Here is a 27,901-nt window from a genome sequence, read left to right on the forward strand (position 1 = left end):
GTGGCCCCAAGCGTACTTTCTCGAGACCGTTTCTTAGAGAGGGGATCCTCATTTTACCAGCACCAAAATCACCTGGGCGGAAGTGCAAATTAGCTATTTCCGGGCTCCACTGTAGACATGCTGGTCAGAGTCTCTGGGAATAGGGTCTAGCGATGTGCACTCCCAGCTGCATTCCCTGATGCGCTCTTATTTCCCAGGTATTCCTCAACATCACCCCGAAGATCACATGTCAGCTGAAAACCAGAAGAGGAAGGGGTGGCACATTCCAGGGCCACACTTGGGCCACAGCATCCTGGATCTTTGCATAACTGTCCCTCCTTAGAGGCTGCTGCATTCAGCAGCCCACCCCACCCCCACTTTGTCCCTGGCTCACCAAGAGCTGCTAGAAGAAGGCAAGCCTGTGAAGGCTCTGACAAGGTCTGCAGGGGCAGGAAACTGACCCTCAAACCGGGGACCCAGAGTTGGCATGCTAGGCAGAGTTAGAAGTCAGAGGGCGGCCTGGGCACACTCAGCTGCACCAGGAGGGGTCCTGGGGGATTACCTCTCCCCTCTGGGGCAACAGTCACCTCTGTAGAATGATAGGGTTGAGCTCCACAGAGGTCTCCGAACTGTGTTTTGAAAACAGAAGGGACATTCATGGAAGGAAGCGCGCGCGCGCGCGCGCACACACACACACACACACACACACACACACACACAACTTTTTTCAAAGAAACACACCTATCTAAATCAACATTTGATAAATGGATTGGAAGAAGGGTGGAGAGGGGCGCCTGGGTGGCTCAGTCGGTCAAGCGTCCGACTTCAGCTCAGGTCATGAACTCGCAGTTTGTGGGTTCGAGCCCCACATCAGGCTCTGTGCTGACAGCTCAGAGCCTGGAGCCTCCTTCGGATTCTGTGTCTCCCTCTATCCCTGCCTCTCCCCTGCTCATGGTCTGTCTCTCTCTGTCTCTCAAAAATAAATAAATGTTAAAAAAAAAAAAACCTGTATCATATTTAAAAAAAAAAAAAAGAAGGGTGGAGAGGGGCAGAGATGGGGTCTGGGATACTGAATGAAACAATAAAGACGGGTCCTGGGGCGCCTGGGTGGCTCAGTCGGTTAAGCGACCAACTCCAGCTCAGGTCATGATCTCACGGTCCATGAGTTCGAGCCCCGTGTCGGGCTCTGTGCTGACAGCTCAGAGCCTGGAGCCTGCTTGGGATTCTGTGTCTCCCTCTCTCTCTGCCCCTCCCCTGCTCCTGCTCTCTCAGTCTCAAAAATAAATAAACATTAAAAAAAATAAAGACAGGTCCTGCAGGGGTGATGACCATGTACATCTTGAGCTGAGGTTTATGAACAACTCTCTGCAGGGCCGGGGGCAGGGGGACTTGGGAAGCCTCTGCACTGGACAGGGCCACTCCACCCCCTTCCTCGAGAGCTTTGGTTTGAACCAACAGTTTGTTGCTAAAAGACAGGTTGGCAACGAGCAGAAAGATGCTCTCTCTCACTCCCCAGATTGTGTGGTGGCTCTAGAAACCAATAGGCCAGTGTGAGACCCAGACTTGTATCGAAGCTAGAGCCTTGTCTCCCTGTCTCCCATCCCCTATTCCCTTCAATTCACCAGACCAAATTCTCCTGCACCTTCCAAATCGGTGCTTCTGCGCTTCTTTCCCTGGCCCCCAACATCTCCTCCTTTGCACCTATTCCGTGAATCTCTCAGCGGATATATCTGGCCCAAACGTCCCCCAACCTGGCCCCCACAGCATGTCAGAGGGATCTGTCTGCTATAGCATTGACCGGACTGACAGCTCCTCTGTGGCTAGTGGGCCAGGCCCTTCCCTGAGCCTGCAGACAGCGGGTGTTCAGGAGTGACACCGAGGACAGCAGCCAGGCTGGCCGCCTACAAAGCTTAGACTGGAGACGAAGCTCACTGTCATGCCTTTGCAATGCACAGGTGGCTGACTGGTTAATAGCACCGATTGTCCAGGAAGGGGGACTGCATTGTCTGACAGCCCAGACACTTGGCTGGGCCCCTGGCAGTGGCTCGAACACGGGCTTCCGGCGGCTGCGGGGCAGTTGCGGGGAGCCCTTAGCCAGACAGCAGGAAAGAAATGGAATCCCATCATGTTCTGGATTTAAGTGCCAGCACTTCTACTTGCATTAACTTTATTTATTACACAAATAGGACATTTACAAAGCACAACATGAAAGGTATGTAACAAAACAGACATTGGTTTTACAAAAAAAGTGCTTACAATTTTTTTTTTTTCCGTGTGTGTGTTTTCTCCCTCTGTTTTGTATTTAAATAAATAGTCTTGGTGGCCTGTGTGTTCCCAGGCTTCCCAGGCTGCTCTAACAGGCTAGTGGAGACCTGTCTGAATGGCAACATGCTACAACCACATGATCCACGCAAGGAACAGACCCTGGGGTGGGGGGAGGCTCAAGGCAGAGTGGGTACTAGGTGACCCACTTGGGCAGGGCTTGGCTGGCCACTTACCACATGGTTGTGCTCAGGGCTTCGACATCAGGAGCAAAAATCAAAGGAAACAGAGCTCCCCAATCACCAGGGATCAGGCCCCAGCTCCTTTTGTTAACATCAGCACCCTGTGCATGGCCAGGTACGAGCTATTCAGTGGATGAGCTCTGAACTGAGCTGCACTGACCGCATTCTGGTGCTACCTTCTCTTGGCCCCGAGTCACCTGGAACGGTCTTCAGAAGGGAAAGGAAGCGGGTTCCCAACTTGGGCTATACCTGGGCCTGGCCCTCCTCCAGGTCCCAGGGCGAGAAAGGCAAATAGGTTTTTGTGTTAAGTGCCAGCTTCAAGCATTTGGATATCGAAACCTCATCCAGACTCAGAGAGACAGAGAGATGCAATCAATTAGCGACGCCTACCACCTCTGACAACAGGGACAGCCGGTACATACGTGCCATGAACTTGCTTTCCCTGTCCTGGGGTCTCCTTCCAAGAGCAGCAGGTCAGGCTAACCAAAGCAGGAGGGAGGATTCGGGCTAGCACATGCCTACCAGCAGCCTCTAGTGGGAAATGCATCAGGACACCAAGTAATTCTGAAATTACAGAAGTCTGGGACAAATGGGCGTCCCCTGAAAACATAAATCATGGTCTTGTGCAGCCGAAGCCCTTTTGTTTGGGGTGGAAGAGTTGCGGCACAGTGGGGTGGATGTGAGCACAGCTGTGTCTGGCCTGCATTCTCGGGAGTGGGTGGGGCTGGCTCTGGGCAGGGGTGGTGGGGAGTGCCCACTGGGATCCTAGGCTTAGCACACTCACCTCCGCAGCAGGTCCCTTCTCTCTACTCAGAGCCGGGTTCAGATTCCGCATTCTGCCATTTCCCAGGGCTCTGTTTCTCCAGCTCCGCCCCGCCTCCACTGAACGGCCCCTCCAAGGAAGACATGACCCAAACGCCCCTATCAGGAGTCAACAAGTAGCCAGTGAGGGCTCCCGATTCTAACCCCGAAACGTTCAGAAATGCCGTCGTGCGTTTCATACACCAGCTCCGCCAGTCTCCTGTGTATATGGCTGGATAACTAGGTAGGAACAGTCTTCCCCCTATACACCCCGAGTTTTCTCTTCCCTCTCCTTAAAAGAGCTCGTGCCTCCCCCAGCCCACTATGCCACATGCTTCTCCAATGGGAGCCTCTGCCGCCCCCTCCCCCCAGTCCCTGCCGATCCCCTGCCTCTTGGTCTGGGCAGGGCTCCATCTCTGCCCTGCTGGGCCTCTCAGGGTTGGTCAGTGTCTCTTCTCTCTCTGAATTAACTTGACATAACCAGACAGATGGAAATGATAAAATTAGAACATAGCTTTCCTTTGGGGACATCCCACAAACACTGTAGAGTTTTCCAGACAAAAGCAACAGAGTGGATAACATTGGGGGGGTTGTCGGCTATTCAGAATTCAGAGATGGTTGCAAGGAAGTAGTAAATAAAGGCCAATATGGGAGGAAAGAAAACCTGTAAATTAGAAGGCTGTTGGCGTTGCACGGTTCAATTTGGCCTTTTGCTATTGTAATCAGCTTAAGTTGAAGATGACTCCTGTCTAAGTGGAAACACAGGCCGTTGTTTTCGCCCTGATTCCAAATTTCAGGGAGCTCTGCCTTGGGAGAGGAGGACTCCGCAGTGCTCTTGGCAGGTTCTGGTTCTCAGCAGGAGAAGGGAAGGCCAGGCCCGGGGGCCCGGCTGGCGGCGGGCGGGACGGTGGGCGAGGGGCGGGTGCGGAGCGGGTGGGCCCCTGGCAGTGGCTCGGGCACGGGCTTCCGGCGGCTGCGGGGCAGTTGTGGGGTGCCCGCGGACGGATGCAGAAGTGCCAACGGCGCTAGTACTGGAAAAGAATGACCTGCGAGAGGAGGGAGGGGGAGGGGGCTGAGCTGGGGGCCTGACACCCCCCGCCCTGGCCTCCTGCAGCCCCGCCCCCCCCCCCCCCCCCGGGGTCCTCTGAAGGCATGGAGAATGAGGATGGCTCGGGGCCCAGATCTGGGTTCCAATCCTAGCTCTGTCACTCGCGGCGAGACCCTGGGCAACTCACTGCCCCTCTCTGAGCCCGTTTCCTCATCTATATAACGGGGATGACAAAACCTCTCTCTCAGAATGGGGAGGGTTCAGTGAGACACAAGGGCAGCAGCACATGTCCACTGGGCACTGCGCCCTGCTCCTGGCGCCGTGTAACGTGCCTTCCTGACGTTATGTAACAGAAGACTCAACCCCATGGGCGCATCCCGCCATTGTCTCCATTTGACGGGGAGGGCACTGAGGGGGGCAAGAGAGGGGCAAGTCAGGAAGCTCACGATCACACAGCTAGGCAGAGGTGGCCCTGGGTCCCGCAACACAGTCCTGGCCCCAGACCAAGCTCTCTTTGTTGTAACGCATCGCTTCTGCGAGGCCATGGGGACAGTAGTCATCGACGCTCACTACACATCAGGCAGCGGGCCAAGCCCTTCACGCACTTCATCATCACCAAGCCAAAAGGCGGCCCGGTGCCTGACACACAGCGGGCGATCAAGAACCGTCTGCCCCTTTCCCTCTCCCTCTTCCACCTAAAGCACCTGGCTGACTTCTCATTGCCACCAACAAGGCCAGTTCCCCTGAAGTTCAGGTCAAGGATTGCCGGCTGGCTAGTCAATGGGAGGTGCCTTTTCATAGTAACGTGCCAGGAGGCGCTTTCAAGGGGTCCAGGGACATCCAGTAGGCATGGCCATATGGCCGCTCCATTTTCTGATCAAGAACGTTCCAGATCAGTCACTATGAGGAGGGGCTGGAGGAAAGCAATGGTGATGATCTCCATAAGCATAATGGAAATAACCAACATCTATGGGGCACTTTCCGTGTACCATGCACTGTGCCAAAGCCTTCACCTACATTATTGCATCTACTCTCAGCAACAACCTTAGGTGGCGGCAACGATAATTCTCCCCATTTTGTGGGTGTGGGAATGGAGGCTGAGAGAAGCTAATTGTGTTCCCAGGTCTCACAGTGAGAGGGCGGCAGAGCTGGGATTCAGAGGCTGGCTAACTCCAGAGCTCACACCGCACTGGCTCACCCCAGTGAGCTTTTCTCTGACCTCTGGGATGCCTGGCTTTGGGCTCTTATTAAGAGAAGCTGTCTCAAGAGGGATAACTCTGGTAAGACCCTACCTTCTGTGGGCCTCAGTCTCTCCGTCTGATCAATGACAGCATGGCTCTGATTTCTAAGAGCTTTCCAAGCTCCGAAATTGTGGAATCGGGGGACATGACCAAGAAGAAGTACGGTTCTGGAAACTCTCAGGAGTGTGTGACCAAATGACGATGTGGCGGAGGCAGGGGATGCGCCAGGCAAATGCTCAGAACACTGTCCTCCTCGCTGGGCCAGCGCTGGTCTTGAGTGGGTTCAGGGGCCTGCCCCAGGGCCTACTGAGTCTCCTCACAGTCAGCCCTGGAGGCATTCGGGAGAAAGTCCATGCAGTCTTGCCCTGATCACACATAACCAGGTCTTGTGGGTTTGGCAAGAGATGGACAGAAAAGGTCCCCAGGAGCTGGCAGGAAGGACTGATAGGGAGAGGGTGGGAGGTCACGAAGGAGGGAGAGACATTTTTTTTCCAGAGCTGCTGGATGTGAAGTTGGGGACGAGGCCCAGCAGGAGAAAACTCTGGCTCAGCAGCCAAACCCAGGGGCCAGAAACCTTGTACAGCAAGAGCTGCCAGACCCGAGGCTGGCTCATCCTTCAGACTGAACCAGACATAACCACAAGCTTAGCTGAGTAACCAGGAGACAAGGGCTTGGCTCCAAGTGCTGAGCCCAACCCTAAACATTTCCAAGGCTCCCCTCTCCGCTCCCCTCTGGGCCTGGTCCAGGCCCTTCATTATGTGACCCCTGTCACCTCCTTGGGCTTCCACCACACGAAACATCCCTCGGTCCCTCAGACCCAGGCTCTTCCATGCCTCTGTACCTTTGCACATGCTCTTTTCTTGACATGGAACACCCTTCTTCCCATTCCCTGCTTCTCCCTTACAGCTCAGCACTTCTTCTGGGTCCTCAAGGGCCATGTTCATCCGTCACCTCAACTGCCCTGTCACCCTGCTCGCCTCCTGCTCTAATCCACATCCTTCTTGAGGACAGGGACTGTGCCAGCTTGCCTCTACAGTCCCTGTGCCAGGGCTGGTGGGACAAGCGCCCTCTCGCAGGAGAGTGGCAGCTTTGAGGCCAGTAGTCCTAGGATCGAGGCCAGCTCTACCCACACTCACTGTGTGATGCTGGTGAGCTCCTGCCCCGAGCCCAGGTTTCTGCAGGCGTGAAACGGAATCAGTCAGAATCATCCCCCCAGCGAGGCTGTGATGGGTGAGGTCAGAGAGAGCACTGTGTAAAGTGCTGCACAAGAGGAAGTGAAGACTGACCTGTTCGGACTTCAGAGTCCAACGGACTCGAGGCATCCCTGCACGCCACCCTTCTGAGCCTCAGTTTCCTTATTTTCACCACAAGGATGGCCATCCCCACACCCACAAAGTGCTTGGAAGGCATCAATCAGACAAGGTCCGTGACGCACCTGCCGTGAATGGAGTTGCTGAAGCAACAGCAGCTCTTGCTGCGAGCAGGACAATCTTGGCGGGTGTTCATGGGGCGCGCTCACTCACCACCAGTTCTGTGGGATTTTGTATTACACGCTACCATTTATTTATAAATCCATCTGGCCAGCTAGGCTGTCTGCACTACAGACCTGCCCCATGGTGCCCAGCACAGCAGAGCCTGGCACACAGCAGGTGCTCAGTCAGGAGGCAGAGTAAGTGGAGGTGTCCTGGAGGAGCGCCCCCCACCCTCCGCCTCCCCAGCAGACTCTCTAGGGGTGTGGCTGGGGAACCTGCTTCTTTATAAGCTTCCCAGCTGATTCTGAGGCACGCCAAGATGGTGCTCTGCTGGCCTGGAAAGTGTCTGGAGATCCTTGCAGCTGGAAGGCACTGGCTCAGTGTTCCTGGTCCACCACGCCTGCTGACTCCTGGGGCTCCCTGCCTCCCTGAGGACTGCTACTACGATGTTTCTAAAAGAGGCCTTCATTCAATAAAACCAGAAAAATAAAATAAAATACAATAGGGGCGCCTGGCTGGCTCAGTCAGTGGAGCATGCAACTCTTGACCTTGGGGTTGTGAGTTCGAGCCCCATGTTGGGTACAGATATTACTTAAAAAAATAAAATCTTGGGGCACCTGGGTGGCTCACTCAGTTAAGCAATGGACTTCAGCTCAGGTCATGATCTCACGGTTCGTGGGTTTGAGCCCCACACCTGTGCTGTCAGCAAAGAGCCTGGAGCCTGCTTTGGATTCTGTGTCTCCCTCTCTCTCTGCCCCTCCCCCCTCAAAAATAAATAAACATTTTTTTTAATTAGAAAAATAAAATCTTTAGGGGCGCCTGAGTGGCTCAGTCAGTTGAGCATCCGACTTGGGCTCAGGTCATGATCTTACGGTTCGTGGGTTCGAGCCCCACATCAGGCTCTGCACTGACAGCACAGAGCCTGCTTTACATTCTCTGTCTCCCTCTCTCTCTGCCCCTTCCCCACTCATGTGCACGTTCTCTCTCTCAAAAATAAGTAAAATAAAATAAACTTAATAAAAATAAAAATAAAATCTTTAAAACTAAATCGATAAAACAAGAGGCCTCCAGGGCCTCCCCCCTGCCCCAGGACAGAGTCCAGACTCCCCCACTGACAGCCCTGAGCTCCCCACCTCTCACTGTCCCTCCCAAGCCTGGGTGCCAGCAATGTTGAACTGCTCAGGGTTCCCCGAGAGCCATGGTGGCTCATGCTTTCTCTGATGAACTCTGATTCAGTCTTCGGGCCTGGGGGCAGATAGTGCCTCCCTCCGGAAAGTCCTCCTTGTGTTTCTCCTGAGCTGTGCCCCTGCTCTCCAGCTCCCTGGCCTCCCCCATCAGTTTGATTACACTGTGTGTGCTTCCCTTCCAGGCTGTGACCACCTCGGAGCAAGAACCATGCTTTTTCCTCATCTCTATGCTCCTGGCAACTGACTCGGGGCTACTGGGCAAAGTCAGTGCACAGCAAATGTCAGCTGAATAAATGAGGAAGTGTATAGGTTCCCATCCGGGCTCTGGGACCTGGAGCAAGCTGGGCCTCAATTTCTCCAGTCCTAAAACGAGGGGTTGTCCTAGGACAGAGGCTTGCAAGGCTCACTGACAGGTGTCTTGCCACTGAGAGGGAGATGGGGTTTCTACCCACTCTGTGGTTTCACCCAGAGCAGCTCTATCCACTTTTATCTGTGTTATAGGTTATGGAAAAAAATTTTTTTTTAAGTGTGAGGTGCTTAAAAACAAAGCTTTCAAACCACTGGCTGGGGGATACCTAAGCACCCTTCTGGATATTCAGTCCTGATGCTTGAGATAACCAGAGATCCCAATTACACAAAGAAGGCCCTGCCAGTTGACCAAGGTCACCCCCGGCCTGCTATTCCAGGCCTCCCCCAAGATAAGGGTAACCACTCCTAACAGACAGGGACAAAAAGGAGGAAGGAGGAAGAACGGGTATCAGGGTGGGATGCAGGGTGGTGTGTGACACAAGCCTTTCCTGAAACCACAAGATTTGAGCCAAGTAACTAAATTCACAAATCTGAAAAAAAGAAGGCCACTTATTGGTGGGGGGCTACGAGGAGGCCTCTGGAGGGGCTGTGCACATAGAATGTGCCGCTCAAGTGACCACCTCGGGGGCCTGGTGGGGGCTGGAGTATGCTAGGCAGAGAGGATCTACCACAGAGCAGCATGGGGCCTACCTGAGACCCATCCCTGGCAGGAAGGCTCTCACCCACCACACCCAACCTGGCTCCATTTACCTTCTCACCCCGGTTGGAGAGCGGCCCATCCATATCGGCTTTGAGGTGGACGGGGGGTGCGGTGTAAGGCAGCCGGCAGTGCACCTGCCCGCACTGTACCTGACCTGTGGACGAAAGGATGCCTTGGAACCCATCCTGCAGCCTCTGTGCAGGATACCCGTGTGCCCCGTGCTCAGCAGGATGGAGTCCTGGGGCCAGTTTCACTTTGGCCACTTACCAGCTGTGTTGGCCCTGGGCAGAACTTCAACAGAGGGTTACGAAAATCCCTATAATCTATAAAGTGCTATGTGATAACTGCCCAGCTCACTGATAAACAAACACTCCTATGTATTTAACATCTATATGCAAGGCTGTACCCCATTATTAAGATCCTCCCTTGGTGCCTTATACCTTCTTACCTGCCAGGTGTCACTCAGGCTTTACCTGCGTCCCTCCCAGAGGACCCTGCACTTGCACATCACCTTCTTAATGATGCTGTCCCTGATCACCCTGTTTATAACTGTACTCACCTCTACCCTCCCTGTCCTCCTTCCCAGCTTTGTTTCTCCTCCTTAGCACTTACCATCACCTGACTTACTGTAGATATCTATTGTTTACTTGGCATTATCTGTCTTTGCCAACTAGAATGCAAGGCCTAATAAGGGCAGGAATTTTTGTCTGACTCGAGAATTTTCCAGACTCTAGATCCTGATAGATTTCCAGTACCTAGAATGAGGCATGACACCTAGTAGGTCCTACACCTAGTAGGTACTCTTTGAATATTTCTGGCATGAATCTCTGTACCTTATTCCAACACCTAAAACTGTGGGGGGAAAGTCCATCCTCAGATCTGACCCGAATCTCTCATGTTTCAGTGCTTTACCACTATAGTGGAGAAGTCCATGGCCTCTCTCTTCCCTACACTTCTTCCTCTTTGGTCATAGGGGGGAAAAGCCCTGTACAGAGACTTAACAATCAATATGTAACTTAGGACAAGTCACCGTGCCTTTCTGAGTCACAGTTCCCTCATCTGTAGAATAAGGCAGTTGTATGAGATTGGGGATTCTTAACCTGGGGTATTCTAGGAGTCCTGCGATCACATGGAAAACGACATGTGTACGTGCATCTTTCTGGGGTCCGATTCCAAAGCTTTTTATCAGATTCCAAGCTCTAAGACCCCAGGAAACTCAGAATTGTGTAACTTTAGTTAACAGCAGAGCAAACTGCTGAGGTTGTCCTTCAGCCATGCAAGAGGGAGCAGGTCCAAACACTCTCAACACTTCCTGCCCCAAGCTGGGTTCCACCTCAAGGGGAAGAGGAAAGGGGACCTCAGCCCTTTCTCTGAGCGTCAAAGACACAAACTAGGCTTTATTGGCAAAATATGTGGGGAGTTCTAGCAGGACTCTGAAGGCCATGGCCCCACTCCCAAGAGGGTCACCTAGGTCCATTACCAACCCCATGGCAAGGGCTAGCTGGTAGCCCAGACTCCTGGTATCTAGAGAGTCATGGGTCCTTGGCACCTTTAACAGATGAACTAGATGTTCAATGGGCTCTGTGCAGCTTGAACATATGTCATTGTTTAGAAAAGAAAGGAAGAAAAGTCCCTCCTACAGAGCAGGTGGCTCAGAAATGGAACAGCGCAAACGGACATGGTTTCCAGCAGGCTGCCTGGTGCGGTAGGCAGGAATCTGCACTTCCAGCTGTGCCAGCCAGAGCCACCACCACCACTACAAGAGCAGTTAATAGTTACCCAGCATCTACTGAATGCTGGCGACTTGAAGTCAGTGATCTCATCTGATGCTCACACACTGCTCTGAGATAAGGATTCTTATTGTCCTCGTTTTTACAGATGAGGACATTGATATTCAGGGAAGCTACCAAGCTTGCCTGATGTCACACAGCTAGTAAGTGGCAAGGATGGCATTAGAAGCCTGACAGTCTCACCCCAAAGCCCACAATCAACCATTAAGGAACACTGCTCCCATTCACTTACGTGGACCCTTGGTTTTCTCGTCTGCACAATGAGACAGTGATGTCTGATGTTTACAAACATGCTTAGTATAGTGTCTGGCACATGGCCGGGGCTCAGTAAACAGCAGGGCTCTCTCTGACCCCTCCTTCCCTTTCCATTTTACTTGGAGCCAGAGAAGGGAGGATTCATGTTTGTGGGTATGTTGTGGCCACTTCTATTTTTCTGGTCACACCCAGCTTTGAGGAAACAAACAAGCTCAACGGGAATGGAAATCTGTAATAAGCACCTGCTCCCTAGCAGATTCACTGAATGTCCATCCCCCAGAAATCCACAAGGCTACTCCCTCTCTCCTCCAGGTCCCTGCTCAAAGGTCACTCCACCTTGGCCCACTCCATCATTCCCATGGCATCCAGTCCCACTGACATGCCAGCCCTCCCTTCTTTATTAGTTGATTGTCTCTCTACCCATGTCCCACTCCAGGACGTGAGCCCCCGGAGCACAGAGTTGGTCTGTTATGTTCTCCACTGTATCCCAGTGCTTAGCATGGAAAAGTATTTACTGAACACATCAATGGATTCTCACAACCCTGTGAGGTAGGCATTGTTAATGTCCCAGCTTACAGATGAGGATTCTGAGGTTCAAGGAGGGTAGGTAGGTGGGGATACTCCCACCACATGGGCCTTCTTCTGCAACCCCAAACACACCCATGCCACAATGCTTTCCCGGCTAAGGCCTGCTTGCATTCATCTCCTCTGCTGCCCTGCACTCCTGCCTCCCCTCTCCTGGTGCCTCACTAATTCCTATCCATCCTTCCACTCTCAGCTTGCTGAGAGGCGTCATCTCCACACATTCCTATATTCCTATATTCCAGCACTTTTCCTATAGCAATCATCACAATTAAAACCATGCCCTCATCTGTCTGGTTATCGTGCCGTGTTATCTCTTCCACGACAGCGCAGGTCCCACCAGAGCAAGCACTTTACCCGTCTTGTTCTCTCCCTAGCCCCTGGGCCCTCGCACACAGTGGGTACTTGGAAGGTGTTTTTTGAATGGCGGACTGGGTTTTCTCTATGAAGGGTCCCGTCTCACTAAGGCGGAGACTGGGAACTTAGCCCCTCTCCCCAAACCCTAGGTCTGAGGGACCACAGAGCCCACGTCTTCACCCACCAGGCTCCGAAAGGCCTTCACCCACCACGCCTCCACCTCCCGCGCGCGCTCCTCTGTGACCCCTCGCCCGCAGGCTAGGCGGTCTAGCTGTGGCGGTCACTTACTCTCAATGTAGCCGTGCAGGGTGACCATGCGCGCCCGCTCGGGGCTGCTGAACGGGGAGTAGTGGATGTCTTCGGACAGGGCGGAAGGGAGGCGGGACGGCGGCGCCCCGGAGGGGGGCACGGGATGCTGCGGTGTGTGCTTTTTATGACGCGCCCGGCAGTTTTGAAACCACACCTGGAACGACAGCCTCAGCAGCCTCAGCCTCGCGGAAAAGGGTCGGACACACCGCCGGGAGACCCCAGGCGGGACTGCCTCGTTGCCTCCTGGGTAAGGGCGGCCACGTGCGCCCGGGCCTGCGGCTCAGCTGGAGACCAGCTACGCGCTGGAGAGCCCGCCCCCGGCCCCCTAGGCCCCGCCCCAGACCCGAAGGCCCCGCCCTCCCTCGGCCCCACCTGGATGACCCTCCTGCTGAGGCCCGTCATGTCCGCAAGCTTCTGCAGCGTCTGTGCGTCGGGGTTGTTGTCCTGCGCGAACTGCGCCTGCATAACCTGACGGGAGCAAAAGGGGCAGTGAGACAGGGACGCGCGGAGGTCTCCCAGACTGCGGCCCAATCAGAGGCTCCGGCCCGGAGGCCACGCCCCAGACAGCTACGGCCCCTCCCCGTCACCCGCGGGTCCGGGCAGAGGGGGCGGAGCCAGAGGTCCTCTAGGCCCCGCCCACGTCTACGCCCCACCCACAGCCCCGGCCACTCGCGGCGGGCCTGGGTACCTGCAACTGCTCGGCGGTGAAGGATGTCCGCGCGCGCTTGGCCGGCTTGGGCTGACTGTCCTGTTCCGAGGGCACTGCCCCCTCCAGCGTGAGGCCGTTCCCTGGGGGTGACAGAAGTGGCTGACCACGCGTCCCCATCTCTTCTAGTGGCATCCTGGAAAGGACGGGGGTGGGGGCAGCTGGTCCCTGGAAGGGTCAGGAGCGGAGTTGGCTGGGAGCGGGGATCCCAGAGTCCTAGTCCCTGAGCTCTGTCTTTAGGTAAGGGGCTTTCATTTCTGAGCGTCTACTCAGTACCAGACACTGCTCCTTCGGTGTGCCTTTTGGGTCTGTCTCACAGCCCCATTTTACAGTAGAGGAAAGAAACTAAAGCTCAAAGAGAAGAAAACCCCTGACCAAGACCTTTCGCCTAGTGGTTGACCCTAGCGCCCCAAGGGGCTCCCTCTTAGCTAAACTGGGGAAACCAAAGGCCAGTGGAGGTTAAGATGCAAGCGGGTTACAGAACTGCGGTTCTAATTTTGTAAAAATGTATGGAAGCAAAAAAGTTGAAAGGATATACGCCAAGGTGCTAGCAGTGGTTACTTCTGAAGAGTGCAATTATGGCTCTAGTTTCAATATTTCTGTAAGTTTTGAGGTTTTAACAACAATCACATGTCACTTTATTTCTCCAAGGTTTAATTTCGTTAACTGGAGCATATGTTAGCCATTCTCTTTCCACTTCTATTACTTTTACAATCACACTAAACATAGTCCCCCATTTTATTTTTAATACCTGATTTTTTCTAGGTAATACATGCTCCTTCTCAAAAACTCAGAAAATTCAGGTAAGCACAAAGAAGAAAATAAAAATCACCAGTAATTCCAGCACTATTCACACAACTAGCTGTAATTTTTTTTAATTAGGAAGAAGACTACGTTGGGGGGAAAAAACAAACAAACATGCCACCATAAATACATGGGGGGAAATCTGGGAAGATATATTCTAAAGATATGAGAGGTGGTGACATTTAGAGTGATCTTTATTTTCTTCTTTTTGCTTAACCATCTTTTCTAAATTTTCTATGATGGACGGGTGTGTTTAAAAGAAAACCAGTAACCAAAACTGAGGGTTGCTCAGTAAAGGAGATCTGAGGCCCCAAGCCTTCATGGTAGGAGTCTGGGGTCAGCCTAGATGTGAGAGTTAGCGTTGTAACTGGCCAGGCTGTGGGTAAGGGTGGCCCTGATAGGTCCAGATGTGGAAGAAGCCTGGGGTCACTGATGGGCCATGGTATGGGGGGAGCCCTGATTCCTGAGATTCCATCCCAGCGCCACTGCTGACTTGCCCACCACTGCGGGTAATTTCATACAACCCCAGCCTCATTTGCTTCCCACCTAGGCCCACTTAGTCCTGACCCTGGCAGGAGAAAGTGATAGCCTTGGTGTGGCCATGGTTTGGAACATTCTGGGGATTCCTGACTAGTCCCCAGGCTAGAAATTGAGGCAGGGTGGTCCACACACCTCCCAAGAGGCCCTGAGGCTGGGACAGACACTTTGTGGTATTAATGTCCCTTAGGAGAACAGGCAGGACAAGGATTGCTGTGCCATCTTTTAGATGGGAAAGTGAAACTTACAGGGGCAGCCACCTCCCAGCAGTCTCCCTTGCTTAATGAGGCCTGATTAAGCGGTCCCTGGAGCTCAGGAATGGGGTAGTATGGGATGGTGGTTAAAAGCCTGGGCTTTAGGGTTAAAACAGACCTTCTAGGATGCAACCTTTGACAAATCACATACTGAAGATAACCTCTGCCTGTTTCCTCATCTGTAAAATGGGGACACATCAGCTACTTCCTAAGGTTTTTTGTAAGGATCACACAAAATAGTCCACATTACAGAGAAGCTAGCAGCTTCCAAAGACCCAGACAGGAAAATCATGGAAAGGGTCCCCGACTCCGCCTTCAGCCCAGCCTCCATCACCCCCCCCCACCCCTTTCTAACCATTTGTGACTTGGTCCTCACAATTCCTGGAAGATGTGAACCCTGTCTGCAGTCCTATGTGTCTTGAGGAAATACAGTATTAGAGCCAGAAGAGATTTAGGGATCTTTCTAGTTGACCCATCTCTCTTGCACAGATGGGGAGACTGAGGCCCAGATAAGAAAGGAAACTTCACATATCAGTACAGCATGCCAGCAGCCAAACTGGTGCTCAGGTCTCCAGACTCAAAGGCCTTTTCCCTCACAGTGTAGGCTGAACCCCGCCCCCCAAACCTCTGGCTTGGAGCTGCTGGCATGGGATTTGGGAGCACAGAGTTGCATCATCTCTCTAGGACTGGCCCATGCCCAGTTCCAGGCAGCCTGAAGGGATTAGCCCTCAGGCCAACCAGAACTGTCTAAAGGTGGAGTAGGCTGCCCCATTGTGAGAATCAGCTCTAGGGTTCATTGGGTGCTTCCTGCCTTTACAACACATGCGCTCATCTATCTTTGAGAAGGTGTCTTATCATTGGCTCCATTTTACAGATGAGGAAACAGTTGCAGAGACAGACTACCACTGCAGGCTCTCAAGCAATGGTGGGCCAAGAGCGCATGCGCCGTGCACGGCCCCACGCCCACTCAGTCTCCAGGCAATAAAGGAAGCGCCTGCTCCCAGAGGAGTGTGGTCAGTTCCTGGGGAGCTGGGCTGAGGTGGGAGAGGGCGGGGCACAGAGGTGTGGCAGGGTGCTGGGTGGGGCGGGTTGGGTACCGTTCTCGGCGGCCCTCTTGAGGTTCTCGATCATGGTGTCGTAGTGGATGCGGCACAGCACCTTCTCTTCGACCAGACCAAACTCCTCGCCCGTGGACAGCTGGCGCTTGCACGAAAAGCAAGCGAAGCAGGCCAGATGGTAGGCGTTGCCGCGTGCCCGCCGCACCCAGTCGCTGGCATAGATCTGTCGGCCGCACCGTGCACACTTGGTCCCAAATCGGCTGCGGGACACCGGGGCAGGAAAGGGGGTGGCGAAGCTCAGACAGGCTACCCCTTCCACCTCCCAGTGGCCCGCTGGCACCCTGTCTCCTGGCCTCCCTCACTCACAAATTTCCCTTTGCCTGGATCTGCCCCCTACCCCACCCCCCTGCAGACACCAGCTTACTCTGAAGGTGAGCTGGTGGGTGGTTTTATTTTCTTCTTAGTGCTTTTCTGAGTTTTCCAAACTTTCTACAATGACTCCTTATATTTATATATAACTAATCTGTTCACTCAAATATATCATGAGTGTTAGGGAAAATGTAATAATATAATAACGGGCAAAATTTTGAGCACTAACCACGTGCCCAGCAAGATTCTAAGTGTTTTATGTTGCGTATCCCAACTAATCTTCATTTTGCTGATGAGGAAACTGGGGACCAGAGAGGTAAAGTAAGTTGCATAAGGTCACACAGCTTGCAAGGCTAGAAACCCACGATGAATAAACCGTACCCGAGCTGTAGAGATGCTCAGGGTTTCTTGGAAGCATAGACAGATATGCACTTACGGGCTTTGTGCCCTTGGGAAAATTATTTAACCCCTCTGAGTGCTCACTTTCCTTGCCCTGAGCTGAACTAGGTGACAACAGCAATGACTACCACTTAGTTCTTAGTACTTTGAGTCTAAGTACTAGTTGAGTCTAAGTCTATTAACTACCCAGCCAGTCCCAGGCTCTGGAGCCCCATGGCATTCTAACAGTAAATGTTAAAAAGACAAAAAAAAAGTGGGGCGGGGAGGGGCAGATCGAATGCTTCCTCCCCCTTAAGCCTTCCTTGTTGGGCCTTTTCCCCATCTTCTCCCACCTCGAGGTGCAGCTATTTGGGTATGACTCCCTTCACCACCAGACTTCGAGCCCCTCCAAGAAGAAGCAGGAGTCTGGTTTATCCTGTCCCAGAAGTCAGCCCAAGGCCTGACCCCTGAGCACCTGGGAAGGTTTGTTCCTTAAGTGGATGACTCATCCTTTGACCCTGTCCCAGCCATTTAGGCCTCGGTTTCCTCTGCTGCACACTCTTTCAGGGGATGATGTTACCAGTCATCCAGCCCCCCAAGCTTAGAAACCTAAATCATTCACTCCTCCCTTTCCTCAACACTACATCTAACGGATCATCAGGCATTGTTGGTTCTTTTTCCTAAGTATCTTTGGGATCCATTTCGTCTCCAGTCCCACAGCTGCCCTCCTAGGCCAGTATCTGCCCTGATCTCCCTGCTTTCAGCACCACCCCTGCCAACCATTCCTCCACACAGTGGCCACAGAGAAGTTTCCAGCACGCGCGGTGCATCCTACCCTGCCCTGCTTAAAATCCTTTGCTGATTCCACTCTACCTCAGGATCTGGTCCAAGAGCCTTGGCATTTACAAAGCCCAGAAGACCATAACCTCTTAGACTCATCTCCTCCCTAACTTTCCCCACCCCACACCCAAACAGGAGTCCCAGGCAGCCACAATGGAAGGTCAGTGCCAGGTCTCTATGGCCCCCTCTGAAGCACTTTCCCGGCCCAGGTCTTTGCACAGACTTTGTGCTCTTCACATACCCCCTCCCTGCAGAGCCCTCCAGTCCCAGCACCGGGCTCTCAACATTGGTCCGGCAGGTTTGTAAATGTCAGATTCTTCGGTTCTCCCTCCCACCCCCTGCAATCCTAGGAGAGAACCAAGAAGATTTGCCCTGTGTCCCCAGGGCCCGCACACTTGCACCCGGAGGAGCATTGGGAAATGCTTGTGACTGTGGGGAGAAAACAGCCCGGCAAATGCACTCTGGTTACAGCCTCGCCTGTCTTGCCGAATGCAAGCAACTGTCAATTGAATAAACGATCTTGGGTTGAACTGAAAGAGGGAGCGCGGAGGTCTCCGCCAGCCCGGCTCCCAGACGTAACTCTAACGCCACTGTCTCTGACCAGGACCGCAGGAGGACCCTGTCCCTGGCAGCGCGGTTTGCTCAGCTAAGGCTGCACTGTGCGCCTTTGCTGGGTCAACCGCCCCCTAAACTGAGGCGTCTCCCGACCTTGGAAACTCGGCTTCCCCAGGGACAGCCTAGTACAGCCCGCGGTTTCTTTCCCAATCCCTCAGTAAAGGGGAGAGGAAACCGCTTAGCCCACCCCTGCCTTCTCTCGCCGCGGGGCGGACTGGGGGTTCCGCTGCCCGACTCGTTGTACACGGATTAGGAGCACTTTCCGGCCCTGGAGAGGAGGGAGAAGCCAGCAGCGTGCAGAGCCATGAAAGCGATTCAGGGACCCAGGGCGCAAGGTCTTCGTTGCACACCCTCGACTTGGTGCAACCGCGTGAGGTGGAGACTCTAGCACCCGCTTTGCACACGTGGAATGGGAGGTTCAGAGCGGACAAGTGACTTGCCCAAGACCACAAAGAGCGTGGGGCAAGGGTCGAGGTCCGCTCTGAGGTGCAAAAGGAACCTAGACCGTGCTGAAGCAGCAGGGCGGGAGATGGTAGGGACTAGATCCCAGTTGTATTAATTGGAAAGGGACCTGGTCTTACCCCCGTCGCGTCCCTACTCCCAGCCACCGGTCCCAGAAAGTCCCGCGCGTAGGGCCTGAGGCCCAGCGGGCTCGGGAAGGCAGAGTGCGTTCCCAGGGAGAGGGGAGAGCCGGGGAAGGGAAGGTCCCCGGCCTTCAGACTCCAGGTGAGAGCGGTTGCGTTTCCAGCCTGTGGTTTCCGTGCGCCCCCGCCCCGTGAGCTGCGCCAGAGTCTCCGACCCCGGGTCCCCGCGCTAGGCTGTACGGGATTCCTCGTCCTCCGCCAGAGATGAGTCCACGACACCCCGCACACCCCAAGTCCTCAACGCCCGGGCGCGGTCAGCGCCTACACTGTGCACTGCTTACTCCGAGGAGGACGCCGCGAGTGATCTCTCAGCAACTTTCTCACCCTCCACATGTCACCCCAAACGACAAGAGCTGTCCCCAGCCCTAGGATCTGCCCGCGCTCGCCGTGGCTCCGCCCAGTCAACGAAATCACCTTTGCGAAGGATCCTTGGGTGGGGGTGGGGTCATTATGCAGTTTTGGGTGCGTTGCGGGCCGCTCCTGAAACGTATCCTCCACCCAGGGCAGGGGTCAGTGGCACAAACAAGGGGGCACGAGGAGGCTTACGGATCGAGGCTCTGACAAACCGATTGACTCCTTCCCAGGCGGGCAGCGAGGCCCGAGCCGCGGGATTCCGGAAGCAGCGAAATTGGCGGCGAGACAACGAAACTTCAAGAATGGGGTGCTCGGGAGCTGCGAAGGGAGCGCCAAAGGGATTAGGGGGCGCGGCTACCGCCCCTCCACCCCCAGCCTTGTGCGCGCGCCTCCCTGGGTCCCGGCGCGCACCGCGGGGTAAAGGCTCCAAGGACTGAGGCGCTCGGGGCATGGACGCTTCGCATCCTGGCAACTGCCGAAAGGAGTGGGGTGGGCATCGCCCGTCTCCTTGCCCTCTCTCCCCTGAGGAGGGACCAGAGACGTCTGGGTACTCGCGGTTGTGCAGAGGGAGCTGTGCGCCCTTGGCCAGGGCAAACTCGCTCTTCTGGCCTACTTTCTCTGGATACCGAGAGGTGCTCAGTCATTATTTGCTGGGTGAATGAGCCTCAAACGAAAGAGCCTTTCCCCCGTACTAAGCTACCCGAAGCTGAACCGAAGCTCGAGTGGGAAGGCCAATGTTAGTTATAAAGCTGGTGAGCCGGTGGGGAAACTCAAACCAGAATTCAATTATTTTACGTTCAGGACACTCACTTGCTGGCCGTGGGGAGAATCTAAGAGGCAAACAAGGTGGATTGGAGGTGGAGCCCTTCCTATCCCCTCTGCTCCTTCCCTTCTAGGCAAACTCTTAGGAGAAGAAGCTCAGAAAAAACAGAACCAGCAATTACGAGGTTAAAACGCCCCGCGCCTCGGAGGTCCCGGCCCTAGGCCCCTCCCCAGAACTCCTCTCTCCGCTCCCCCAACATCTGTCCCCCAACAGCTGGCGGCCGCTGGGCCGCTCTCTGCCGCGGTGGGGGGCCGCTTCCCAGCTATAAGCCTCCCTGGGGACCCTTGCTCTGGGGGAGGGGGTGGGTTTCTCCCGCAGGAGCCCGCGGTTGGAGCTTGGGCTCTAGGAGGAAGGCCAGAGAAAGCTGAGGGCTTGCCCTAAGTCACATGGGCCAAGCCAGGGACAGGAACTTCAGCCGGCTGCCCGCGCCCAGCCCAGGACACTCTCTGAACCCCACCCGTATCAACGCCAAGAGCAGTAGTTAACCCTTTATTCCCCACTCAAATGGGCAGGAGGCAAGGGGGCCAGGAACCATGGTGACCTGATCCTGACAAAATTGATCTAGTCACAGCCCCTGAGGAAGTCACTCCTGTCCTAGTCCTCCCAGGGCCCATCCAGGGAGAGTCACACACCAGAGCTGGTGCTCCCTGTGGAAGCCAACGGAACTGGGCTTAGGGCTTAGGGCCAGGAGAGAGGGGTCTTTGCCACTCCACCGGCCACATGTTGTAGGGAGAGCTACTGCTGACATATCTCCCCTATAAAAGACCAGTACAGAATGTTTAGACACAGGGATGGTGGTGTCCACAGCCATGGGGCTTACCCAGGCTCTGCCACTTACTAGCTGCATGGCCTCACCTCTCAGACCCTCAGTTTCCCCTCCTCTAAGGTGGGGATGATGAGAGTATGGTAATTACTGGGTGGATTTGAGGATTCACTGGGATAAAGCATGCAATGAGTTAACAATTCCTGGCCTGGAGCAGAGTTCTATACATTCTGGTGAGCAGTAGCCTCACCCCTGCCCAGCCCCTCTTACCCCCTCTCACTGTGTGACCCTGGGCTCCACTTTCCTCTCTCCCCAGGACATCAGTCTCCCCAGCCATGCAATGGGCATGATGCTTCAGGAAGCTGAAGGGGGAGGCACTGTAGATCAGTCCATGCCCTGTTCGGCAGGCAGCAGCGGCAGGTGTGTGTGTAGGGGGTGGGGGTGGGGGTCGGAGGTAGAGACAGCTGTCTGAGATTGTGGTTGCTGAGGGCAGTGGAGATACGAATGGCCCAGGAAGGAATGCTATTTTTCCCTCAGGCCTTTTCTTCACTTCTTGGAAGGAAATATAAAGAAAACGGTCTTAACCAAAAAAGTGAAGAAATTAAAAGCAATGTCATATTTCCCTGGTGGTAATTTCTTTTTTTCTGCTAGGGCTCAGGGAGCGAGGGTTACTGGGAATCTGATTGAGGCCACAAGGGCTGCTGAGGTCCCTCTTTAGAGAGAGAGTTGGAGAAACTGAGGCAGGAGGGCTAGCAGTCTTGCTAAGGGCATCCTCTGTGCTCTGCAGTCTCCTTCCCCGGTGAGTTTGGAGAGCTTTCCTAACTTCTGACTTCCTGAGCCACCAACACCAGGCTCTGCCAAGGGAGACTATTGGGGGGGGGGGTGAAAAGAAGGGGCAAGATGAGGGATAGAAAAGCAGAGAAACCTTCCCCTAAGGGATAAGACCAGAGATTAGAGGACCGTGGAAGCCCCCTTGTGCCCCCTCCATGAGGTCTTGGCCACTTCTTCCCTCCCTCTGTCCCATTGAGAGATCTGGTCTCTCTTTGGGCAGAATGCTCCAGACCCTATCCCACCAGACCCTTGACCTTGGGTTTCAGGAGGCAGAGGGCTAGGGAAACTCAGTGCATGGCCTCTCCCTGAGCCCCAGCTCTTGAGGAAGAGGTCTGCCTCCCACGCCACCCCAGGAAAAACTCCCTTGCAGCAGCCACCCTGAGCCTGGGCTGCTGCTGAGAGCAGACAATAGTCCATGCCTGGCGCTCCACGGCTTTTTCTTTCCTTTTTTGTGGGCTTTGTTATTTTTGTTACAGGTGGCACTGTCGGGGATGGGTTACGCCTGCCGGGAGACTTGGCTGGGATAGAAATGATCAGGAGAGCCCCAATTCTTCCCGCATCCCAAGGAATGTGAGCTTTTATCCCGTCCATTCTCTTACCTCAAAATCTGTTTTAGTTTTGCTTTGGGGGGCTCTTGTCACTGGAAAAGGATTAACGCTCAGAACCTGCAACCTAGAAAAGGCCTGGCCCCATCCTTCCAGACAAGCCCTGCTCCCCCAACCACCAGAGGAAATGCTATCAGGGGACTGTGCCCAGCACCCACTCTGCCAGTGGTGCCAATGGTGACAATCCAGGCATCCGTAGCACCTGTCATTTAGGGAGGCGCTACGGAGCCTTTCTCCCTGCACTGGCCTCCTTGGCAGTTCAGACAGACAATCCTGGAAGTTGGACACTGAGGGCAGAGAGATGTAGTTACTTGACCAAGGTCACACAGTGATTGTTGACCTGGCAGACCCCACTTACTGCCCGTACTCGCAATAGCTACACATCCCACCACTGCAGTGGGAAGGGGGACTCCGGAGCCAGTGGAGGCTCTGAACAGCAGGGTCAGGACCTGAATTTTGACTCTTCCTTGAAGGCCTAGTAAAGCACAGTGTCCCAGAAGACTCAGTCCATCCTGGGCACGAGCTGAGGCTGGAGAAACAGCGAAGAAACAAGTGGACAAGTGGTTCATGAAGCTGCCAGGTCCACCATCACCGGGAGGGCCCGGAGAGGAACCTAGCCCTGCCTTACTCGGCAGGAGGAGGCTGAGATACCATCCTGCTGGGTGCCCCGGGTGGGAGCCCTGTCCCTGGCCAGCTGAGGAGCCCCATGAGCCCTAAAACAGCAACTGGCTTGGCTTTTGGTTTCTTACTTGTTTTTGGGGTTGTTGTTGTTTTTTTTTTTTTTTTTTGGCTTTGTTTTTAAGCAAACGGAGTCAGGCACAGAGCAGGGATGTGGCAAGACAGGGACTCTAACCTTCATTTCCTGCCCAGACAGCCAGCAGTCAGATGGGACAGTGCAGAAAGACACCATGCTCCTGTTACATTACCACGCAAGGATAACCCCCTCTGACGCACACGTGTGGCGGTCCACATCCACACACCCACGTTCACATCACACCCTTGGCTCCTCAATGCCAGGGTTAAGGCCTTAAGCAGGAATGCTCCCTCAGAGAAGGGGAAGGGGGGGCAGGAATGATGAGATTTCGGAATTCTTGCCTTGTCACCTGTGCGTCCCTATACAGATGTAATCGTGTCTTGACTACCTGGCGCGCGCGTGCACACACACACACACACACACACACACACCACGCGAAGTCCCAACATTCACACAGAGACACACACTCCTGACACACATTTAAACTAAAAGACAAAAATGGTCATAAAGCAGTACACACATTGTCCTCATACCCCTGACCTTGCCCAGTGATGCATTCCTCCTGTGGCACTGCACAGATCCGGACAACAGAGAGACACAATATGCTCCTTGCATGCTGAGTCCCAGGCCACCGGGGTGAGCTCCCCTCTCCCAACGCACACCTCAGCTGCAACGATCTTTCACAAAAGGAAGAGTCCGCTTCTGAAATCATGCTTCCTATGCTTTTCCCAGAGTACTCCAGCCCCAAACGCTGCAAACTTCACCCTAGACTCAAGATCTCTTTCCAGGTGCCAAGGAGACTCAGAACCAGAGGCAAGGAGGCAAGAATTACCCCCCCCCCCCACCACCACTTTCCTTGACTCTCAGGGCCAGGGGTCTTTCTAGGAAGACTGAAGCCATGACCTCCGCAGAGACAAGGACGGGAGGGATGTCTGCGGGTTAGGTAGCGGTTATAGGGGAACAGCTTTCACCACTTCCTGACAAAGCCCTTGGGGACAGGCATCCCTCCCAGGAAACAGTCCCATTCCACTCTCCCCACTCCATAGGCCTAGTGGCCCCGCCTCAGGTTAGGTTCACGCTTCCCGGAGGGATCACACCGGAGGCAGAGGCGGCTGTGCCCCTGACCTCGCTGTGACCTCGACCCCATGACCAGGTCAGGCCTGAGCGCGGGGTTAGGAGCCGGGGCTGAGATGAGGCGGAGAGCCGCCCAATCGCGTCCAGGGTAATCCCACTCGCGGCCCTGACTGCTGTGCCCGACAACCCTGACCTTCCCGGCGGCCAGTGTCAGAGCCCAGACCCGCAGAGGCTGAAGCCCCGACCGAAACGACGACGGAGCTGAGACTGAAACAGGCGCCTGGGACCCGGGCAGGATCCCAGACTGGAAATGCGACACTCGAAGGACGCCAGGGTCTGAGTTGAGGCGGAGCCGGAGACAGAGGTTGGGGCTTAGGAAGAGGCGCTTGGATAGGAGAGCCGCGAGGCTAGTGCTTGGGGCCCCCGACCAAGACCCAGACCCACAGCGAAGCCAAGGGCAAAGCCGGAGCGGGAGTCGGGAGCCCGGCTCAGGGTCCGGCCCCGGAGAGATGCCGGCGCGGCTGGAGTCGGAGCGGGAGTTGGAACCCAGAGCCGAAGCGCACTGTAGGGGCAGCCAGATCGCGTCTGGGATCGGAGCGGGTCGGAGCCAGAGACCAGGACGTCAGAGCTGGACCGCGGCGCTTGAGGTCGGAACCGGAGCCAGACACTCTGCAAGACCCGAGACGGAGCCAGAGACGCGACCCAAAGCGAGTGGGCCGCAGGAACCGGAGGCGGGTCGCGGGCCCGGACCTGTGCCTGCACCGGCGCGCGGCCTGGAGCTCCTCTTTTGGGGCGCTGAGAGCGGGCTGGCTGAGCCCCCGCGGCGCGCAGGGCGTGCACTCGGGATCGGGGCTCCGGAGCCAGAGACCAAGCGCTGCCAAAGGGTCCTCCGTGCGCGCCAGGGGCCTGCCTCCGGCGACACTGCTGGCCCAGCGGCGGCAGCCTACCTGAAGTAGTCCATCTTGCAGAAGATTTCCTTGTTCTTGATGTAGCAGCTGTTCTGCTGCCTCAGAGACGTGCGACAAACGGAGCACTCGAGGCACCGCACGTGCCAGATGAGGTTGTTGACCTGGGGAGGGGGCGGAGGTGGGGGCCGGCTCAGCGCGGGCCTCTTTTCACGCCCGGCCCCAGCCTCCCCGGCCCCGTTTGCTGAGATGGTCGCTGAAGGTCTGAAGGTGCGGAGGCTGCCCTACTTTCCTTCTGTAACAAGGAAGCTTAGGAAGGTAGACATACACTCTTCCCATTTTTCAGACGGAAACCCGAGGGGGCAGAGAGACTCTAAGATTTGCCCAAAGCCGCACAGTCAGGCAGCGGCTGAACCAGGATTAGGAATTTAGTGGACCTGGCACCGGCGCCGCTTCCGTGCAGTCCTCGGGGCTGCAACCCACACCCCGCCAACACACACGCAACACCCCGCCCCTGGCTCACCTTGAGCAGATACCGGTCCAGGATCTCGAGGCCGCAGCTGGAGCAGATGTTCTTGCCGGCGGACGGCACGGAGGAAGCGGCAGAAGGCGGTGAGCAGACAGATGGCGTGCTAGGTGTACAAGGGGAGGCCCGACCCTCGTCCTTGTCTAGAGCGCCTGCCAAGGCCTCGGCGTCCGACTGAGCCTGCAGTCGGGGAGAGAGGGAGAACCGCACGCTGAGCTGAGCGCCCAGCCGAGTGAGTGCCCGAGGCTGCCGCCGCCTCGGAGACAAATCTGGGGCCCCAGCGCATCAGTCGACAACGAAATTCTCCCGAGTCGCCGCGCTATGGGCTACAGGATAGGAATGGAAGGGCCTATTGGAGAGGAAGGGACGGCCCCAACTTTCAACCCGCTCGTCCTGGGTGCTGGGGACGGTCAAAGTCAACACTTCCGGCCGGAAAACCGAGGCTCGGAGAGGGGCGGCGCCCTCCCGCAGTCCCCCGGCGCTTGGGCAGCGGCTTCGGGGCCGGAAAGCCGGTCAAGGTCCCCAGGGCGGGACAGCCAGGGGACCGGGGATCGAAGGCAGGGCCGAGCGAACTCACCATGGCTGGCGGCGCGGTCCCTTCAAGGCAGCGGGTGGTCGCTTTGCAGCCGGACCCTGGCTGGGCCATCACCTGGGGGAGGGGGAGGGAACTCAGGCGGCGGCGGCTGCACAACTGGCTCCGCGCAGCCTGAGCCCAGCGCCTCCCCGCGCCTGTTATATAAACCGGCGCGGAACAATGAGTCTTAACTTTGTAGTGGGCATTTAAAGCCCTTCCCCACAAAAGCGGTGTCTCTCTAATGAAGCAATTTGAATTTGGATTGGATTTTTTCCCTCTCTCTCCCCCTCTCCCTGCACTTAACCCGTGGCTCTTGAAGTAATCGCTTAGTTCCCTTGCAATCCAAGCCTCTGAGGGGGAAAAAAAACACGCGCACACACACAAACTACCTGCAATTAGAAATTGTCGTGAATGCCCAAGATAAGAGGTAGCCAGAGTGTCAATTCCAACTGTCAATCAGTGAGATCCATCAGGCCGCCCAAAGAATTGCAAATTTGATTTTTTAATGGTAGTAATTAAAAATCGAATTTTTTCTCTCTCCACCCACCCCCCTTTCCTCGCTCCCTTCTCCTCCTCTCGACACAAAATGCAAAAAGGAGAAAAGAGAGAAAGAAAGAAAATAAAAAGGAGATGTGGCGGGGGGGGGGGGGGGGAGGCGTTTGAGGAAAATAAAACCCGGAGCGCTGGGAGCATCAGCCCTCCAGCCCAGCGCACGCTTCGAAATTGATGCGGCGATAGTGACACGAATTCAGGCGCCTTTGGAGGGCCAGTCGGAGGGAAACCCGGAGCAAAACGGGGGCGAGATTCGCGGGGGGGGGGGTGGGGTGGGGGGGAATGGAACCAAAAAGAGAAAACAGAGGCGTCCAAGAAGAGGAAAAAGCACCCTCCAGCCCCTCGGCGCGCCCGGGACCGGCCCCGCGTCGGGATTCTCAGCGTTGCGCCAGCACAACCCCCGGCGCATCGGCGCTATCAGCGCCTATTCAGACGGACAATACCCGCCTCGCCTCCTCTTGATTCGCCTGTGTCTTTGCTAAATCGCTTTTTGAGAAATTCCTCCAACATTTGCATAATGTGTTCCCGCTTTCCGCGACCCCCCCCCCCTCCGCGCTCGCGCGCGCTCACACACTCACAGACACACACTCACAGGCGCACCCCCGAACCCCTCCTCCCCGCGGCCGCCCGTCGCCCGGCCCCTGCCTGACCGTGGCCCGGGCCGCTCACCCACTCGCTCGCTCGCTCACCTGGTCGGTGGCGGGGCCGCCCTCGGCCGGCAGCCGGCAGCCCTCGGGCAGCGCCGGGGCGGCGTTCTCATGCTTCCAGTACATGGGCCGGGGAGCGGCGGGCTCGGCGGCCACGCAGCGCGGAGGGCCGCGCGGAGAGGGGCCACGGCAGCAGCGGGAGCAGAGGCTGAAGCAGGAGCTGGAGGAGAGCGGAGGCGCCGGCCCCGCCGCCCCGGGCCCGGCCCCGGCCCCCGCCCCCGCCCCCGGCCCGCGCGCAGCCCCGGCCTCCCCGGCTGCCGCCGCCGCTGCCTCGGAAGAAGGTCCCGACAAACTTGGAGAGGCCCCCGCCCCCTCCTCCTCCTCCTCCTCCTCCTCCTCCTCCTCCTCCTCCTCCCTCTCCTGGTCGTCCTCCTCCTCCTCCTCTCCCTCCTCCTCGTCCTCCTCCCCCTCCAGCTGCGGCGGCGGCCGCCCTGCCGCTGGAGCCCCGCTCGGTTCAAGATGAGTCATGCGTGACCAATCCCCTCCCCGCCAAGGCAGAGCGAGACACACACAGCGAGGCAGCGACCCAGAGACACACACACACAGACATATAGACACACAGAGCCTCAGAACTGCTGACAGAGACTCAGACAGCTGACATACAAAGGCATCAGAACCCCCACTTCCACTCAGCTCTCACTGCCGCCCCTCCCGCAGGGGGCACCCACAGCCCTCAGGCACAGCCCCACTCACA

At 55.8% G+C, this 27,901-nt stretch overlaps 1 protein-coding gene across 1 annotated transcript; it reads right to left on the reverse strand.

Annotated features, from left to right (window-relative positions):
• Positions 1-2,135: 2,135 nt before the first annotated feature.
• Positions 2,136-27,423, reverse strand: LHX6 (LIM homeobox 6). Its single transcript, XM_043565115.1, has 10 exons — positions 27,190-27,423; positions 25,952-26,023; positions 25,372-25,554; positions 24,891-25,012; positions 15,933-16,153; positions 13,223-13,323; positions 12,907-13,002; positions 12,514-12,688; positions 9,292-9,395; positions 2,136-4,330 (listed from the first exon to the last, which is right to left on the reverse strand). Exons 1-10 carry the CDS (start codon positions 27,271-27,273, stop codon positions 4,310-4,312), a joined length of 1,179 nt encoding a protein of 392 aa, XP_043421050.1. The 5' UTR covers positions 27,274-27,423; the 3' UTR covers positions 2,136-4,309.
• Between the last annotated feature and the right edge of the window lie 478 nt (positions 27,424-27,901).

The sequence above is a fragment of the Prionailurus bengalensis genome, chromosome D4 (assembly GCF_016509475.1).
Source record: "Prionailurus bengalensis isolate Pbe53 chromosome D4, Fcat_Pben_1.1_paternal_pri, whole genome shotgun sequence".
Classification (NCBI taxonomy): Eukaryota; Metazoa; Chordata; class Mammalia; order Carnivora; family Felidae; genus Prionailurus; species Prionailurus bengalensis.